The sequence below is a fragment of the Eulemur rufifrons genome, chromosome 8 (genome assembly GCF_041146395.1).
Source record: "Eulemur rufifrons isolate Redbay chromosome 8, OSU_ERuf_1, whole genome shotgun sequence".
Taxonomy (NCBI): domain Eukaryota; kingdom Metazoa; phylum Chordata; class Mammalia; order Primates; family Lemuridae; genus Eulemur; species Eulemur rufifrons.
Window position 1 is genome coordinate 35817257 of NC_090990.1, and position 17581 is coordinate 35834837.

At 39.8% G+C, this 17581-nt stretch overlaps 1 protein-coding gene across 3 annotated transcripts in view; it reads right to left on the reverse strand.

Moving 5' to 3' along the window:
* Positions 1-17581, reverse strand: part of AGBL4 (AGBL carboxypeptidase 4) — a 1250690-nt gene that overhangs the window by 506020 nt on the left and 727089 nt on the right. For all 3 annotated transcript variants that reach the window (XM_069477908.1, XM_069477907.1, XM_069477909.1), the window contains one exon: positions 1775-1991. In XM_069477908.1, coding sequence (XP_069334009.1) covers positions 1775-1991 — 217 coding nt within the window. The remainder of the gene's footprint in view (positions 1-1774; positions 1992-17581) is intronic.

A 17581-nucleotide genomic window follows, 5' to 3' on the forward strand; every position in this document is an offset into this window, starting at 1 on the left:
TACCCAACTATTAGGTTCTGGTAACCAATCCCTCCCTTCATACCCTTCCCAGGGGGCTGTTATTATCCCCTGGGAACTTCACTATATCTTGTGGTTTCCCTACACACTGCCCACACCTTGTAAATAGCCCATTTATTAAACCTTCCTAATTTGAGGCTGCCATCTGTTTCCTGTTAGCATGCTGACTGATACGCCATGTGTCACAACTTTTAGTTCAAAATATATAGGCACTGGATACAAATGGCACCTACCAGAAGCACTTTTGGGAAGAAGGTTGGAGTAGAGGAAAGATAGTTAGCAAAATCTTAGTGCATAGAGAATCTCAGACTATAATTATAACATCATGACTAGGTTTGGCTCTCAGGTACCTGAGCCGTACACAGGCCTTCTTTATTTCTCTATTTTTTGGGGGTATTCCAGAATTATTTAGAACTGGGACTCACTTTTATGTGGAACTCACAGTCATTAGGCAGAGTCCATTTATCCACCAACACATATCAGAACCCCAAGTATAGTTATCTTCTGCCAATTCCACCAGTATCTTCACTTGGAACCTATAAAGCCTGTTCAATATGCCTATTTTAGGGACACAATCTATACTTATTAAAGAGTGAAACATAAACCAAATTATCACCTGCTTATTCGTTATTAGAAACCAAAGTATTGCTGACAACAAAGAGCAACACCTATGAATCCAATATGGAGAACAACTTCAGATTCTGGTTTGGGCAGGGATGGGAGACAAGATGTTCAAGTCCTAATGTCCAGAAACTGTGACTATGTTGCCATACATTGCAAAAGGGCTTTTACAGATGTGATTTGGGGGAGATTAATCTGGAAGCCAACATAATCACGAAGATCCTTATAAGTGAAGGAGGGAGGCAAGAGAGTATAGAGGGATACAGTATGAGACTCAACCAGCTATTGATGACTTCCATGATGGAAGGGAACCACAAATCAAAGAATGCAAGCAGACCCTAGAAGCTGGAAAATGCAGGGTAATGAATTCTCCCTTAGAGTCTCCAGAAGGAACACAGTTCTGCTGATAATTTGACTTTGGTCCAGTGAGATTCATTTTGGACTTCTAACCTCAAGAATTATAAAATAATAAATTTATGTTATTTTAAGCTACCAAGTTTGTGGTCATTTGTCACATAAGCAATAGGAAAATAACATGGAATGGAAGATTGAATCTTCAGACTGACAGAACTAAATCTGGAGTAGGGAAGAAGGGCTGGGAATTGATGGATAGCAAAGACAGAACTCACTGGTTAGTACAGCCAAACTGCACACTGATTGCTAACCTGTACTGCAGCTGGATTCACTCAGAAACAAATTTATTCTTCATTTCAGAGGCTCAGAGTCACAAAATGCTTTCACACCTTTTGTAACACCCAGTAGAAGTCTTCTTTTCTCTCAGAGTTTTGGGGACTCACCAGAACTTTAGTATTTTTTTAGAAGATTTATCAGCTTCATTCAGAAAGACAACCAGCTGTCTCATATCTTATTTTGTGACTTCCTAGTGCCCACAGTAGCAATGAATCACACAATAAAAACAATATTTTAAAGAATTATTAAATAACTATTAATTATATAATAATTATTTATATTATATTATTTGATATAAATTTATTAAATTATTACAAGTTCCAGATCATATAATCTGCAAAGCACCAATATTCATTGTTTGTAGTCTACAAAAACCCATTGCTAAGTCTCTACCCTAAGGTTGCCTGTTTCTCAATGGGCATCCCAAATCCGGCACAGGTCTTACCACGCTCTGGCCCAGCTGCTCCCGAAAGAAGTAATCCAGGTTTCTCTTTTGCAGGCTGTCAAGGTAATGCTGGAAGCGTGTGTATGTATACGGGTAGCAGTAAGCAAACTGGTAAATATCTTCTTCTCGGTCAAAACAAAAGGCAAAGGACATCACGTAATTCTTCCTATGGTCTGGGCAACGGTAGTAATAAACATTTTTAGGTGGCAGCCTTTGCCTGGAAGATACAAACAAAGAAATTTGGGCATATCAGATAGTTGTTCAAAATTCAAAAGGTAATAAATAGGAATGAATGCCTAGGAGAAAAACTGCTAACACTAAGAATCCTGGGTAGTAGGGGTGGGGCAACAATGACACAAACCACATAGACTCAAAAACAGGCTTGAATCTGGCAGCACTTTGTTCAAAATCCAGCGCTATCCTTTCTCAACTGTTTAGAAAGTGCAAAGTTAAGCAAAAATTAACATATTTTATTCATTTATTTATCCTTATTTTGAGCACGTATCGTATGCCCAGACATCATATGCCTAGGTCTTGATACAAGATAATAAATGAGACAGGCAAGATCTCTGTCCTCATGGAGTATATGTTCTAGTGTGGAAACAGTCAATAAAATATTAAAAATAAATAAAAATATAGTTACAGATTCTTAAAGTGCCTTGAGGGGAAATAAAGAGTGTGATGTCATAGAGATATAAATGAGGGACATCTATTTTCCTACAGAAGTTAAGTATTTTTATTATAAGACTAATTCAGAGCTTTTAAAATAAACTAATATGTTTTGTGAATATTCAAGGAAGGGAAAATATTCAACATTTCTCTAAATTATTATTATTATTATTATTATTTTTCAACATAGCATCCCATAATACCTAATTTTCCACAGAAGCACTTTGGGAAATACTGCTTTCAAATATGCTGTGTGGGCAATTTTGCTAAGCAATCATGCTCATTCTTTAGTAAGACTGAGATTCAAACATGAAGAAAGGAAAAATGTTCCAGTCACAGTTCCCATAACTTCTTTACCTTTTACAGAGTTTCTGCACCCTCTCGTGCTTTATGATATCCAAACTCTTCACACTGTTTCCCTGCAGAGAATGCCTCTCATTTCTATCTCTTCAAATCCTGTTAATCCTATAACACCCATCTCAAACAGTGCCTTTTCCATGATCGTACACTGAAAATTCCAGGTTAGGCTGGGCGCGGTGGCTCATGCCTGTAATCAGCACTCTAGGAGGCTGAGGCGGGAGGATTGCTTGAGCTCAGGAGTTGGAGACCAGCCTGAGCAAGAGCGAGATCCCGTCTCTACTAAAAATAGAAAGAAACTAGCTGGACAACTAAAAATATATATAAAAAATTAGCCGGGCATGGTGGCATATGCCTGTAGTCCCAGCTACTCGGGAGGCTGAGGCAGTAGGATTGCTTGAGCCCAGGAGTTTGAGGTTGCTGTGAGCTAGGCTGACTCCATGGCACTCTAGCCCAGGTAACAGAGTGAGACTCTGTCTCAAAAAAAAAAAAAAAAAAAAGAAGTGAAAAAAAAAAAAAAGAAAATTCCAGGTAAGAAAAAAGTGGAAAAAAAAAAAAAAAGAAAAAAGAAAAAGAAAATTCCAGATTAGTTCAGCTCACACATTTTGTAGTAATTCTTGCCTTTTAATTAACTGCTTCACAAGTCTTGTCCACCGAGATAGGTTTGGAAGATCCTTAAGGGAAAGGATGCTTACAGGGAGTGCAGGAACAGTGGGTGGAGGATGCAAGGCTCACCTGTAGTGGCCTGGCATTCAGTTGAGAAGAAAAGCAGCACAGGGGCTTATGGAGGAAAATGTGAGGAGGGTATAGGAGATGAGGTTGAGAAAAATGAGAATAGTGCTTGCTTCAGGTAGGATAGTCTGGAGAAAGTTTTTTAGATCCAAGAGAATTATCACATGCTAGTATTCATTGCAGAATCTTGTTTCTGCCTTGGTGTCTCTCTGAGGCTAAGTGGCCAGGGTGATAGGTGAGGCTATGGGATTCCTGTGGAAGAGCAGAGGTTTCATGGCACTGCTGCTTGTACATATATTTGATTACATTAGATTTAATTATCGTAATATTTTATTATAGCAGGAAAAAATGGCCAAAGTGGTGAGCCATGGGGTCTAATATGGGTAAGAATCTTAAAGTGCTGAGGAGAAGGACAGGGTAGTAGATACCCAGCATAAGTAACAAAGGAACAGGGCTTTCCACACAAAAGTCAGGGTAGTATCAAAGGCTGTTTACGGGTGTACTTAGGCCCACCAATAGAGTCCACTTACCTCCCACTCCCAAAGCCTCTGTGACGAAAAGTATAAGTAACAACAGTCTTCTTATAATGCAAATAGAGCTTTAAGACAAATTCCATAGGCACTCTTCCTTATAACCAGATTGCTACCCTAAACCTTCTTATATTGAAATTATGGAGCAACCAGTTATGAGGTAGAGAAATATGGCATAGAAGGTACATGAGGAGTGAGGAGGAAAGTTGCCCCCTCCTGTTCCTATATGTGGAATGTAGGGGAACGAGTAAGTCCTGAGAGGGCAACAGGGGAAGTAATGTCCTCCAAGAGAGTCAGGCCTTAGCCTGTTGTCTTATTCAGCTAATATCTAAGTATCATATACATACCAAGCACAGACTGGTCAAGACAAGGGGTAATGGAAGTGGTGGACTAAACGACTGAGGATCCACGTGAATTTATTAATCATGGAGCTGAATTCCAAAGGGAAAAATAGAAAGTGGAAAGGTTTGGAGAGGGAAAGGAGCAGAGGAAAGGCAACATTAGAGAACAGACCAGTGCGGGGATAAGAGTATACCCAGAATATACGATGTTCTACATTTGTGACGTGATTGAAGATGCAGGAATGTGAGGCTCATGGAATTAGCACGTCTCAGGGTTTCAGATTTGTATTTGCAGAGAATGCCAGTGAAAGTGGTCTTGAGGTTTCCAGCCAATGGTCTGTGACAGTCACTTCAGGCTCTGTCTCAAAGGTCTGAGTCTGAGTCTCTTATAGCCCTGGTGAGCATGTCTTCATATGCAGGTGTTTCCTACAGTCATAAAGTCCCTCAGGTTATGACCACTGTTTTCAACTCTTCATTTACCAGTATACCCAATCAGGATCCATGCTTTAAATTCAGTCACCCTAGTTTTCTCCTCTTCTAGCCAAGTTCAGCAACTTGACTCTGAGAGGCTGCCGTCTCCACTGAATTTGATTATGTGCTATCAGGAGAATTCATCTACTGCCTGCAGCTGTTCCAGCTCCTCTCCGGGGTGGGTCAGGATGCCTAACCTGATTAGCAGACAGAGTGGAGGCAATGGGCCCTGGGGTAATAATTCAGGGAAGCTGAGATGCTGCTCACAAGTTAGATTTTCCAGACTGACAACGATGCAAACAGAAATCTATTTGAGAAGGGCTCAGCAGGCCAAATTCATCAGGGCTTTTAACTAATGCAAAGAATAAAAGCAAAAGGGGGTGGAACTAGGGAGGGAAAATATCTCTTTCATTTGTAATGTACTTCAGGTTTTTCTCTTATTTTGCTTATTAAATTCTCACTATGTCTCAGGCATTGTGTTAAGTGTTTTATATGTATTATCATTTAATACTCTCAGTAAACTTATGGGCTAGGGGCTGTTAACATCCCCCTTACACAGATAAGAAAATTGAAGCCCAGAGAGGTAAAAAAAAATTCCCTGAGGTCATGAAGTTAGTAAGCAGCAAAGCCTGTATCAAACCTGGGCCAGCGTAGCTCCAAAGCCTGTGCTCATAATCCCTACAGTATCTTACCACCCTCCTTTTCCCCTTGCTACCCAGCTACTAGCCTTACCTTCTACTTCCAGAAAAATCTGGTCTCACAGTACTCTCTTGCTAAAAACTCTTCAAGCAACTCCCTATCCTCACATTTCAGTTTGGTCCACAAGGTTCCCCATGATATCCTTGAGATTCTGCCATCGTCACCCATTTCTCCCTCCTTGAACCCTATGCTTTATTTGTATTGAACTCACAACTTCCTAACACAATTTTTGCCTCCCCTGCCATCTTGCCTACTTGGTGAACTCCTACTTACAGATGTGGTGTATCGTCAATTGTCAACAAAAATTTAAACATTTCAAAAATGAAATAATCAATGAAGAAAAGGATGTATAAATAAGTGCTTATCCTTTAACACACCTCCTCTATAAAGTCCTTCCTGGCTTTTCAGTCTTCATTAATTTTTGTCTATTTTGATAAATGATACAAAAAAGAGTTTTATCACCTGGTTTGTCTTGTTTCTTAACAATAACCAGCAAAAGTAAATGGATATTTGGATATTTCTTCAAAGAGAATGCAGGATTCTTGAAGACTTGAACTGTGCCACCTCCTTCCTCTCTTTCCCACTAGTGATGGCACTGAGAGGTCTCAAACAATACTTGCTTATTTAAAAAGCAATGACAAAAGGAAAAGAAGACTCATTTCAGAATACTATTGGTAGGCATCACAGGAAGGCAGATTGTAGTTCAGTATAAAGCAGGACTCTAACACTCAGCTGAAGACAAAGCAGAGAGGCCAGCCTTACAGAGAAGTACAAGCATGAGAAGCTTTAGGGGACAAAATTCCTCTACTTGATGTTAGGTTAGACAAGGCAGCCATCTTCTGATTCCACTTAACACAGACAGTATGAGATATATTATACATGGAAATAATATAACAGTAATGACAATAGTACTATTTCCTAATATGTCTATAGCATTGACCATGTGCCAGGCCATTCTAAGTACTTTATAATACATTAACTCCTTTAATTCTTATCTGAAGTTATTCCTATTATCCCAATGACATCATGAAAATGAAGGTAATGTTAAGAACCCTTTTTCTTAAGAGAATCAGGTTGTTTATGACTCCTCAGAAGACCCCAGAAAGGAAGTGGTCCAACACCTGATCCTGCCAGAGACCCAGGAATATTCCAAGCCTGGGAGTGTAGGCTCTCAGGACTCAGAGACTAAAGACAAGGCATTTTCCTGAGTCTGTTGTCCTGAGGACATCCACGTGAGTGAGGGAGGTCTGTAACCCACATCCTCAGATTCAGTCATGCATGCAGAGGTGGGTGAGGAAGCACACAGACACACACACACACATGCATGTATATATATACTCAACACACTGACAAACATACTCTATATACCTCTTTATTATAGTCTCTATTTCATTGTAACAATTTGAATATATGCCTTTCTTCACTATTATATTGAGCTCTTCTTGAGGACAGGGACTAAATATTGTTCATCTCTGGTTCTCCAGAACCTATACAGTGCCTTGCATAGATAAGGTGCTCAAAAACGCTTATGAACTGAATAAATATTTGTGAATAAATAATTTCAGCCACACTAATGTATGTACATTGTTCTCTCTTCAAGTGAAACTTCAAGTCATGTCCTGAATATATCATGTTTTCAAAAACTTCTTGTCTTTTTAAATGTTGTTCCTTCTGTTTCCAATTGCCTTTCCCATTCATTTCTACATAGTACATCCCTATATATTAGAAGTAAGGCTCAGCTCAGATGATATTTCTTCTTGTAAGTCTTTGTCAGCAACTCCAGGATGAATTAATTGTTCTAAATACTAATTGCAGACACTGCTGTGTTTCTGATTTATCCCAAATTCACAGCTATTACAATACTTGGCCCTGAAGAGGAGCTCAATACATGTTTGTTGAATGAATGAGTGAATTTATAATTTAATGAGTGAATGAATGATTCCCTTCCAGTCTATCATCCTCTCTGCCTTCTCTCCAAAACCCTGGGATAAATTTCCAAAGCATCATTTTGGACGTTACCAGAACAAAAGAAAGAAGAAAAGCCCAGGACATAACAGAATGTATAAGGCTCTCTCTAAAACAGCAACATTCTCTATCCCTCCGCAGGAGCCCTGAAGGATAGGAGCCCTAAATTCCTTGCTAATCAAGCATAAAATGTGGATGGAAATAGATGAGTTCTGACTCCAGTAGACACATACTTTTTCTTCAAATAAACAGAAAAGGAAATAAAAAAGAATCAGTCTTTCCAGGTTGTAAGTCCTAAAGGAGGTATGCAAAACAAAGGGCATCACAAAGTCACTCAGACACCACCAAAAGAAGTAACACATATTAAGCACCTTCTGTATGCCAATAGCTGTGTTACCTGTTTGATGTACACTATTGCCTGACTTCTAAGGACATAGTCTTCTCACCATACCAAGGATGTGCTACCTCAAATTTATCCAAAAATTATGGTTGCACAGTCTCTTGTTTCTCCTTTACTTCATCTACCCAGGAGTGGGAAGAAAAGTGACATTCAGTTTCCTAGGAATGTTTGAAATTGAGGTAAGATTTCATTCCTCTTCACTTCATGAAGGTAGCTGAATCTCTCATTTGTCATCCATGCCAACACTTGGACTTTAGTCTACATTTGGCTGGAATGATTGGGCTTCATCACCTAGCTTGATCCAGGTGGCTCTCTCCTTTTCCTCTTTGATGTCTGGTACAGCCAGGCAAGGATGCCCACATTATATCTACCCTCCCTAGGCAAACAGGACCCACTCCTAATTCCAATCCTATATCTTCCCCCAAATAATTATAATAGTTTCCTGTCACCAGCACATCTATTCTTATCTGTCTCTACGCACTTTGTCACAGCTAATCTGTGAGTCACAAGGAGGGGGAGAAAGAGAAAGTGAGGGGGTGCTCAGATACAGGCAACACATATTTATACCCTAGTTTCTAATCAGATTACCATCTCATCATGGGTTGATGGGGACTAGGGGTGGGAGGAGAGACAGTTAAAAAATTGCCAGCCAAATTTTTGATAGTAAAAAGCCACCGCTCAATTCTTAACCTTTTTGTCCTGCACACCGTATTGTTTATTTTTCAGAGTTTATTCTTTATGTCTGTTTTTTTTTTATTTTGTTTTTTCTTTGTGCCTTCTGGAGAAGGACACCCACACACTGTGGCAGCAGCTGCTTCTATTAATTTCAAGCCATTAAAAAAATTAAAATTAAACCCAATTACTTGGGCTGGTTTAGAGCTGGGGAATCTCTGAGACTGATTATTCCCCCTAGTCATGGACAGCAACAATATTGCTACCTACAGGTGGCTGCTGGCATAATACCAATGCAGTCAGAAACTGCAGGGTCAGGCACCTTGTGCAAGGAGAGGCTCTACATCATGTACTCTGTCTTCTCCAATCCAGATTCCTGAGAGGTAGCATAAAGAAGATACCGGACAAGGAGCTAGGAGTTGGATTCTAGTCCAAGTTCTTGCTGTACTCTTCCCCTCACTGTACCTCTGTGTAAAATGTGGTTACTAAAAGTGTCCTGTATCCCTCTTAGGGTTCTTATGCCAACGTCTATAAAAGTTTTCCCAACATTTTCTTCTAGAATTCTTAAGGTTTCACTCCTTAGGTTTAAGTCTGTTATCCATTGTGAGTTGATTTTTGTGAGAGGTGAGAGGGGTGGATCCAGTTTCAATCTTCTGCATGTAGTTATCCAATTTTCCCAGCACTATTTATTGAATAAGGATTCTTTTCCCCAGTGTATGTTTTTGTCTGCTTTGTCAAAGGTTAGATGACAATAATAGGATGGTTTTTGTTTTGTTTTGTTTTTATAAAATGATAGAAGAAATTTATTTAATAATGAAAAGTATGACTATAAAAGGCATAACAGGAAATTACATAATCAACTAACAAAAAATTCACAAGTGTTTATTACTATATAGTAAAAAACAAGTGTTTCTTCAACATCCACTATATATATGAAGGCTGTTTGGAAAGTATCCAGCCATTGTGGTTTTTTTTTTTTTTATTGCAGCACATTATGGGGGTACAAATGTTTAGGTTACACATATTGCCTTTGCCTCAGAGGATGGTTTTATATCTGAGTTTTAAGTCCTGTTTCAGAGGTCTGTATCTCTGTTCTTGTGCCAGTACCATGCTGTTTTGGTTACTATAGCCTTGTAGTAAAGCTTGAAGTCTGGTAGACTGATGCCTCCCAATTTGTTCTTTTTGCTTAAGATTGCTTTGGCTAAACAAGGTCTTCTCTGGTTCCATATGAAGCAGCAACAAAAATAAATAAATGGTGATGGGGGGAGTCCTGTGATGGCGGAGTGGAGATGACCTCCTGGATTCGTGCTTCCGGAGAGAAAGGCATGGATCAGCCTACCACAATGCTAGAGGATTGCTCCTCCACAAGAACAGTGGTGTGAATCCATGGAGAATCAACGTGGGACACAGAGAGCAAGAAAAGACCAAGGTGAACGGGAAATAGGATCACGAAAATCTGGAGCATGTGGGATGGACAATAGACAGCGGAGTGTGGGACAGCTGTACCCGCCTCACCAACGAATGAAGCGGGGTCAGCCCCACAAGAAAGCAGCTTGTTCTCCCCACTGACCTCCACACCCACTTAATTAGGGACCTGCCTGCAGTTGGTGCAGAATCACCGCGGGAGACATGGAGCTCTGTGGACAGGAAACAGCTTAGATTCTAGGGGATCTCTGCAGAGACAGCGCTTAGGGGGGAGGGGGTGGAGCTGCGCTAAGGTGAAAAGCAGCGAAGGGTCGAGGAACTACAGATTTTTTTTTTCTTTTTTCAGCGGCCCTCTAGCTGGGGAGCTACTGTGGACTTCTGTGCTTGCCAGGCCCTCGGCTCCGGTGCCTGCCTGACCCTGAACATTCACCCCCAGCTCCAGCGATCTGCGAACAGGTGGTCGCCATCTTGGGATCCACAGCCTAGCCACTGTGGAGCCATAGGGTGCCAGGCAGCTCCCTGGGCAGCTTGCTCTCCTAGTCCGTGAACCCACGCCAAGAGCTCGGGCTTTGCATGAACTCTGTGGACAGGAGACATCAATGGGAAACAGTCTAGACTCTAGGGGATCTCTGCCGGGAGGGCACGTAGGGGGGAGGGGTGGAGCTGTGCTAAGGTGAAAGGTAGCAAAGGGTCGCCGAATTATAAATGTTTTTTTTCGGGGGCCCTCTAGCCGGGGAGCTACCGTGGACTTCTGTGCTCGCCAGGCCCCTGGCCCTGGTGCCTGCTGGACCCTGAACATTCACTCCCAGCACCGCTGATCTGCGGGTGTGAGGTCACCATCTTGGGGTCCACAGCCTGGCCACTGCGGAGCCATAGGGTGCCGGGCAGCTCCCTGGGTGGCTCCCTCCCCTAGTCCGTGGACCCTCTCTAGGAGCCCCACCCTTGTGTGAACACTGAGTACTTCCCCAGACGCGAGAGTGTGGAGCCTGGACCTTGGGGACATTGGGCCAGGGCAGACCTTTGCCTGTGGGAGCCGCAGCAGCTGGGGCACTGAGCAAGCGAGGGCACCATCCACTCCCCCTAGCCAGTGTCTTTCCTGCGGAAAGAGGCAGAAACCACCCCTCTAGAGGAAGAACCAAAAAAAAAAAAAAAAAACCACCCGGAGAGATTTTCTGCCTGCTAACTGAAAGTCCACAACACAGTGACTTAACTCACCAAACTGGTCTGAAGTCATTCCAATTCTCTGGGGCTGGACCAATCAGAAGCAGCCCCCCAACAGAGGTAGAAAAAGCTCTAAACAATACACAACAGTCTCCCCCTCTTGACAAAGGAAGCAACATACCTAGATTGCTTCACAGCCTAAGAACAGAGTACAAGGTGTGCTGCTAGCCAGACTAAAGCTGTAACAAAAGATCTAACGACAGATCCAGATGGGAAGGGCTCAGTGAAAAAACATGGAGAGCACAAAGAATCAAACGGAAATCTCACCCCTAAAGAGAAATACCAGCTCTCAACCAATTGACACAAACCAAATTCAAAATACCAACATGTCACAGGAAGAATTTCAATTATGGATTATAAACAAGCTGAATAATATACAAGAAAAAATGGATAACCAACACAAAGAAACCACAAAAGAAAATCCAGGATTTGGAAGAAAAATTCACTAAAGAAATTGAAATATTGAAGAAAAACCAAACTGAACTCCTAGAAATGAAGAATTTATTCAGAGAGCTACAAAACACAGTGGAAAGTCTCAAGAGCAGGGTAGATCAAACAGAGGAAAGAATCTCAGAGATCGAAGATAACTCTTTCCAATTAAATAAGTCAGTCACAGAGATAGAACAAAGAAATAAGAGAAAAGATCAGAGTCTACAAGAAATGTGGGATTATGTGAAGAAGGCTAATGTGAGAGTTATTGGCATTCCTGAGGGTGAAGAAGATAATAAGCAAGGGTTGGATAAGCTATTTGAAGACATAATTGAGGAAAATTTCCCAGGCCTTGCTAAAACTCTAGATATACAGGTTCAAGAACCTCAAAGAACCCCTGGGAGATTCATAGCAAATAGGAAAACACCATGCCACGTAGTCTTCAGACTGACCAAAATATCCATTAAAGAGACCCTTCTTAGAGCTGTAAGGAGAAAGAAACAAGTAACATACAAAGGAAAGCCCATTAGAATTACGCCAGATTTCTCAACTGAAACCTTACAAGCAAGAAGAGGTTGGGGCCCCATTCTCGCTCTTCTGAAACAGAATAATGCCCAGCCTAGAATCTTGTACCCAGCTAAGCTAAGTTTTGTATACGAAGGAGAAATTAAGACATTCTCAGATAAACAAGAACTGAAGGAATTCACCAAAACAAGACTAGCCCTCCAAGAAGTACTCAAAAGAGAGTTACACACGGACCAGCACAAGAAAGACCCATGAATGTAAAACTACTCAAGAGCTAAAGATCAAATCCCAGCTACCACAATGGCTCAAGAGAGAAAACATAGCAATGAAGTTCTATCCAACAAGATGAACAGAATTCTGTCCCACTTATCAGTTCTCTCAATAAATGTGAATGGCTTGAATTCCCCAATCAAGAGACATAAACTGGTCCAATGGATGAAAAAACACAAACCAAGTATCTGCTGTCTTCAGGAAACTCACCTAACCTGCAAACGTGCATTTAGACTGAAAATAAAAGGATGGAAATCGATATTTCAAGCAAATGGTAGCCAAAAGAAACCTGATGTGGCAGTTTTAATTTCCAATAACATAGTTTTTAAACCAACAAAAGTAATAAAAGACAAATATGGTTACTATATACTGGTGAAAGGCACAATTCAACAAGAAGACATAACTATACTTAATATATATGCACCCAACTTAGGTGCACCCAGATTCATAAAGCAAACCCTACTTGATCTGAACCAAATGATAGATAACAATATTGTAATAGCTGGAGACTTTAACACCCCACTCACAGTACAGGACAGATCCTCCAAACAGAAAATAAACAAAGAAATAATGGACTTAAATAGTATGCTAGAACAAATGGGCCTGACTGACATATACAGGACAGTCTACCCAAAATCCACTGAATATACATTCTTCTCATCACCTCATGGGACATTCTCTAAGATTGACCACATCCTAGGCCATAAAGCATGTCTTAAAAATTTAAAAAAATAGAAATTATACCATGCATCTTCTCAGATCACAGTGGAATAAAAGTAATAATGAACCCTAACAGAAATTCTCATTCCTACTCAAAGTCATGGAAGCTAAACAATCTTCTCCTGAACAATTATTTTATAAATGAAGAAATCAAGATGGAAATTAAAAGATTCTTTGAATTAAATGGCAAAGGAGACAAAACTTATCAAAATCTTTGGAACACAGCTAAAGCAGTCCTGAGAGGAAAATTCATTTCCATAAATGCCTATATCAAAAAGGCAGAAAACTTACAAATAGACAACCTAATGAATAGACTCAAAGAGCTGGAGAAAGAAGAACAGACCGACCCCAAACCCAGCAGAAGGCGAGAAATTACTAAGATCAAATCAGAATTAAATGAAAAGGACAACAAAAAAACCATAAGGGAAATTAATAAAACAAAAAGTTGGTTCTTTGAAAAGATAAACAAAATAGACACACCTCTGGCTAGACTAACCAAGAGCAGAAAAGAAAAATCTCTAATAACCTCCATTAGGAACATGAAAGGAGAAATCACAACTGATGCCACAGAGATACACGATATCATCTATGAATTCTTCAAGAATCTTTATGCACACAAACTGGAAAATGTGGAGGAAATGGACAAATTTTTAGAAAGTCTTTTCAGAGCTTATTTGGATCATGTCACCTCACTATTTCAAATTTAGAAAAGGTCCATTTACTCTAGAGTCCAGTTTATGTCCAGTGTTTATTTATTTATTTTCTGCTTGGAGGATCTGTCCAGTTCTGTCAGTGGGGTACTGAAATCTCCAGCAATTACGATGTTGCTGTTTATCACTTTGTTTAGATCTAGTAGGGTTTGCATTATGAATCTAGGTGCACCTGTGTTGGGTGCCTAAATATTTATAATTGTTATATCTTCTTGATGAATTGTTCTCTTTACCATGATATAATGACTGTCTTTGTCTTTCTTTACTATTGTTGATTTGAAGTCTACGTTATCTGATATGAGAATGGCTATACCTGTTTTCTTCTGATTTTCATTTGCATGGAATATTTTTTCTATCCCTTCACCTTAAGTCTGAATGAGTCCTTGTGTGTTAGATGTGTTTCCTGGAGACAGGAGATACTTGGCTTGTATTTTTTTAATCCATTCAGCCAGACTATGTCTCTTGAGTGGGGAATTCAAACTGTTCACATTTATTAAAAGAATGGATAAGTAGGATGCATTTCTGTCCATCCTGTTGGGTTGAACCTTATTGCTTTGTTTTATCTCTTGAGCCATTATTTTATATGGACTCTGAGCATTAGCTTTGGGTTGATTTTACACTGGTGGGTTTCTATTGGGCTGATCAATGTATAATGCAGATCTGAAGGGCAGGTTTGGTCTTGACAAATTCCCTCAGTGTTTGCTTCTCTGAAAAGGTCTTCATTTCTCCCCCATATAAGAAACTTAGTTTTGCAGGATACAAAAGTCTAGGCTGGCCATTATTCTGTAAAGAAGACTGAAGATGGGACCCCAATCCCTTCTGGCTTATAAGGTCTCACTTGAGAAGTCTACAGTTAGCCTGATGGATTTTCCTTTGTAAGTTACATGATATTTTCACCTTATGGCTCACAGGAGTTCCTTCTTCATGTTAACTTTTGCTAGTTTGATGACTGTGTGTTGTAGTAATTGCCTTTCTGCAATAAACCTTCCAGGTATTCCTTGAGCTTCTTTTACCTGGATATCTAAATTTCTTGCAAGTCCAGGGAAGTTTTTCTCAATTATTCCCTGAAATAGGTTTTCCAACTTTTGTGTGTTTTCTTCTTCACCCTCAAGGATGCCTATAATTCTTATGTTTGGCCTCTTTACATAATCCCATATTTCTTATAGGCTTTGTTCCTTCCTCTTAATTCTCTGTTCTTTATCTTTGACTGTCTTGTTTAATTCAAAGATGTTATCTTCAAGCCTCTGAGATTCTTTCTTCTGCCTGGTCTAATATATTCTTAAGACTTTCCACTGTCCTTTGTATTTCCTTAAATGAATTTTTCATTACCTTCTATTTGATGTTTTTTAATAATTCAATTTCTTTAGTGAATTTTCCATTCATTTCCTGAATTGTTTTTGTGGTTTCTTTGTATTGGTTTTCCATTTTTCTCATTGAGCTTACTTATAATCCATATTTGGAATTCTTTATCTCTCATTTCAGTATTCTGATTTTGGTTAGTTTCCATTTCTAGAGAACTGGTGTTCCCTTTCGGAGATGACCATTCACTCTGATATTTCATACTTCCATTCTTTCACCGTTTCCTTCTCATCTGGAGAAGCTGTTGCATTTGTTTGTTTGTTTGTTTGTTTGTTTAGATAGGGTTTTATGCAATAATTAAAAAATAAAAAATAATAATCAATATTGCCTGAGAGCCTCCCATGTTGGCACTCTTCTAGATATTGGGGCAGCCAAAGGAAAAAAAAGCAATTCCATGTTTTCATGGAACTTAAATCCCAATGGGAAAAAGAGATAAATAAATATATAATATAGTACAAGGAAATGACAAGTATAATGAATGCAAAAGCAGGGTAAGGGTTTAAAGGGTAATGAAAGGGCTTTTTTAGTTAGGATGGTTAGAGAGGTGACCATTCAGTAGAAATTGGGGTAAGCAGATAAACCATAAATATAACTGGGAAAACAGTGAACCATAGCACACAGCAAGCATGGTGGTTCAAGGATGGGAATAAACTTGATGTGTCTCTAGGAATGGTAGAAAGGTCAGAGTGAATAAACAGGAATAAATACAAAGAAGGGACTGGCAGAAAATGAGTTAGAAAGCAGGTAAAGCGACTAGATTACAGGGCCTTGCAGATTTCGGTAAGAGCTTTTAGGGGTTTGGGCTGAGTGAAAAAAAAGAGGCCAGTTAGGTAGCTGTTACAGTTGTCCAGGCAAGGTATCATAATAGGCTAGGTAAGGACAGAAGCTGTGGAGGTGGTAAGAACTTGTGGGCTTTGGAATCTATTTTGAAAGTAGACTTACAGTATTTGTTGATGGGTATGAAATGTGAAAGTAAGAGCAAAGTCAATAACGATACTAAGTTTTTTGGCTTGATATCATTTACTGAAATTTTTACATATCACTAAGGTCTTTAAATTCTCCAAAAGATTTTAAATTTATCTCCAAAAGATACCTTCAATCTGTCTACTTGTCTATATTTCTATGTTTTTGCTAGTTTGCTGAAAAAAATCTCCTACCCTTCCCAGCTTCCTTTTTCCTATTCTTCCCTTCTACATTTCCTTCTCCACCTAGCCTTTTCAGAGCTTATTTGGATCATGTCACCTCACTATTTCAAAATTTCCAATTATGCCAGAATGAAATCCAAACTCTTTAACATGACTTTTTTACTTCCTCAGATGCACCAAGTTCATAGTTCATCTCAGAACCTTTGAATATTTTTCATTTTATCCATCCTACTCCACACCAACCCCTTCCCTTGCCTAGGTAGCTTCTACTCTTCTTCTTCTTTTAGTTAAAATGTTATCTTCCCTATAACCACCCTATAACCACCCTATAACCAAATTAGATTCTTCTGTTAGTCTCCCTCAAAGAAACTAGGTTCTTTCCCTCAAAGCATTACCTCAATTTATAATTATGTATGTATTATGCCTATTTGTTTATAGTTTACATTTCCAACTAAGTTGTAATTTCTATGTGAGTAGGGATAGTATCTGTTTTTTGTTCACCAATGAATAATTTAGCATCTGACACAGTACCTGACACATGGTAGACTCAGAGTAGATATTTACTAATTGATTGGAATGAATGTGTGCTGGTGAACAGATAATGCCAGAGAGGTAACAAGGCCGATTGTCAGTAGCCTGCTTGGGCTAGGAGTTCTAGGCCCACAATTGGCTTATGGGTTCCCACAGAGCTGGGTAGGGTGGGTGTTTTGGTGGAGGGGCTTCTAAGCTGTTCCATGAGTTATTAATAGATTTTGCCCAAGTTTCACACAGTACTTCTCTCAGAGAAATGATAAAGGCATTAGTTATCCAGACAAAGCCTTCCTTCACCTCTACAGAGACAGGGTTCTGCATAATGTAGTATCTTGGGTTGTTTCTGGATTCTTCCTGCTTATTTTTCCACTTTAACCAGATAAGAGCTTTTAAGCAAAAATATTCATTGTCACTGAGCCCTACCATGTGAGGAGTCACTGTGAGATTTTCCAACCTGTACACACAGAGGTCAGCCTGGTTCACCAAAGGAGGTAGGATGGTGATGCTCGTGGTTGAGGTGTCATCATAATGACCCCCAGCACAGAGTGGTTAAAGACTGTCTCCCTGTGCTCATTGAATGAGATACTACAAGCTACATATGACCAAGGTTTGTGGGGCTTAGAGGCAGACAAAGAA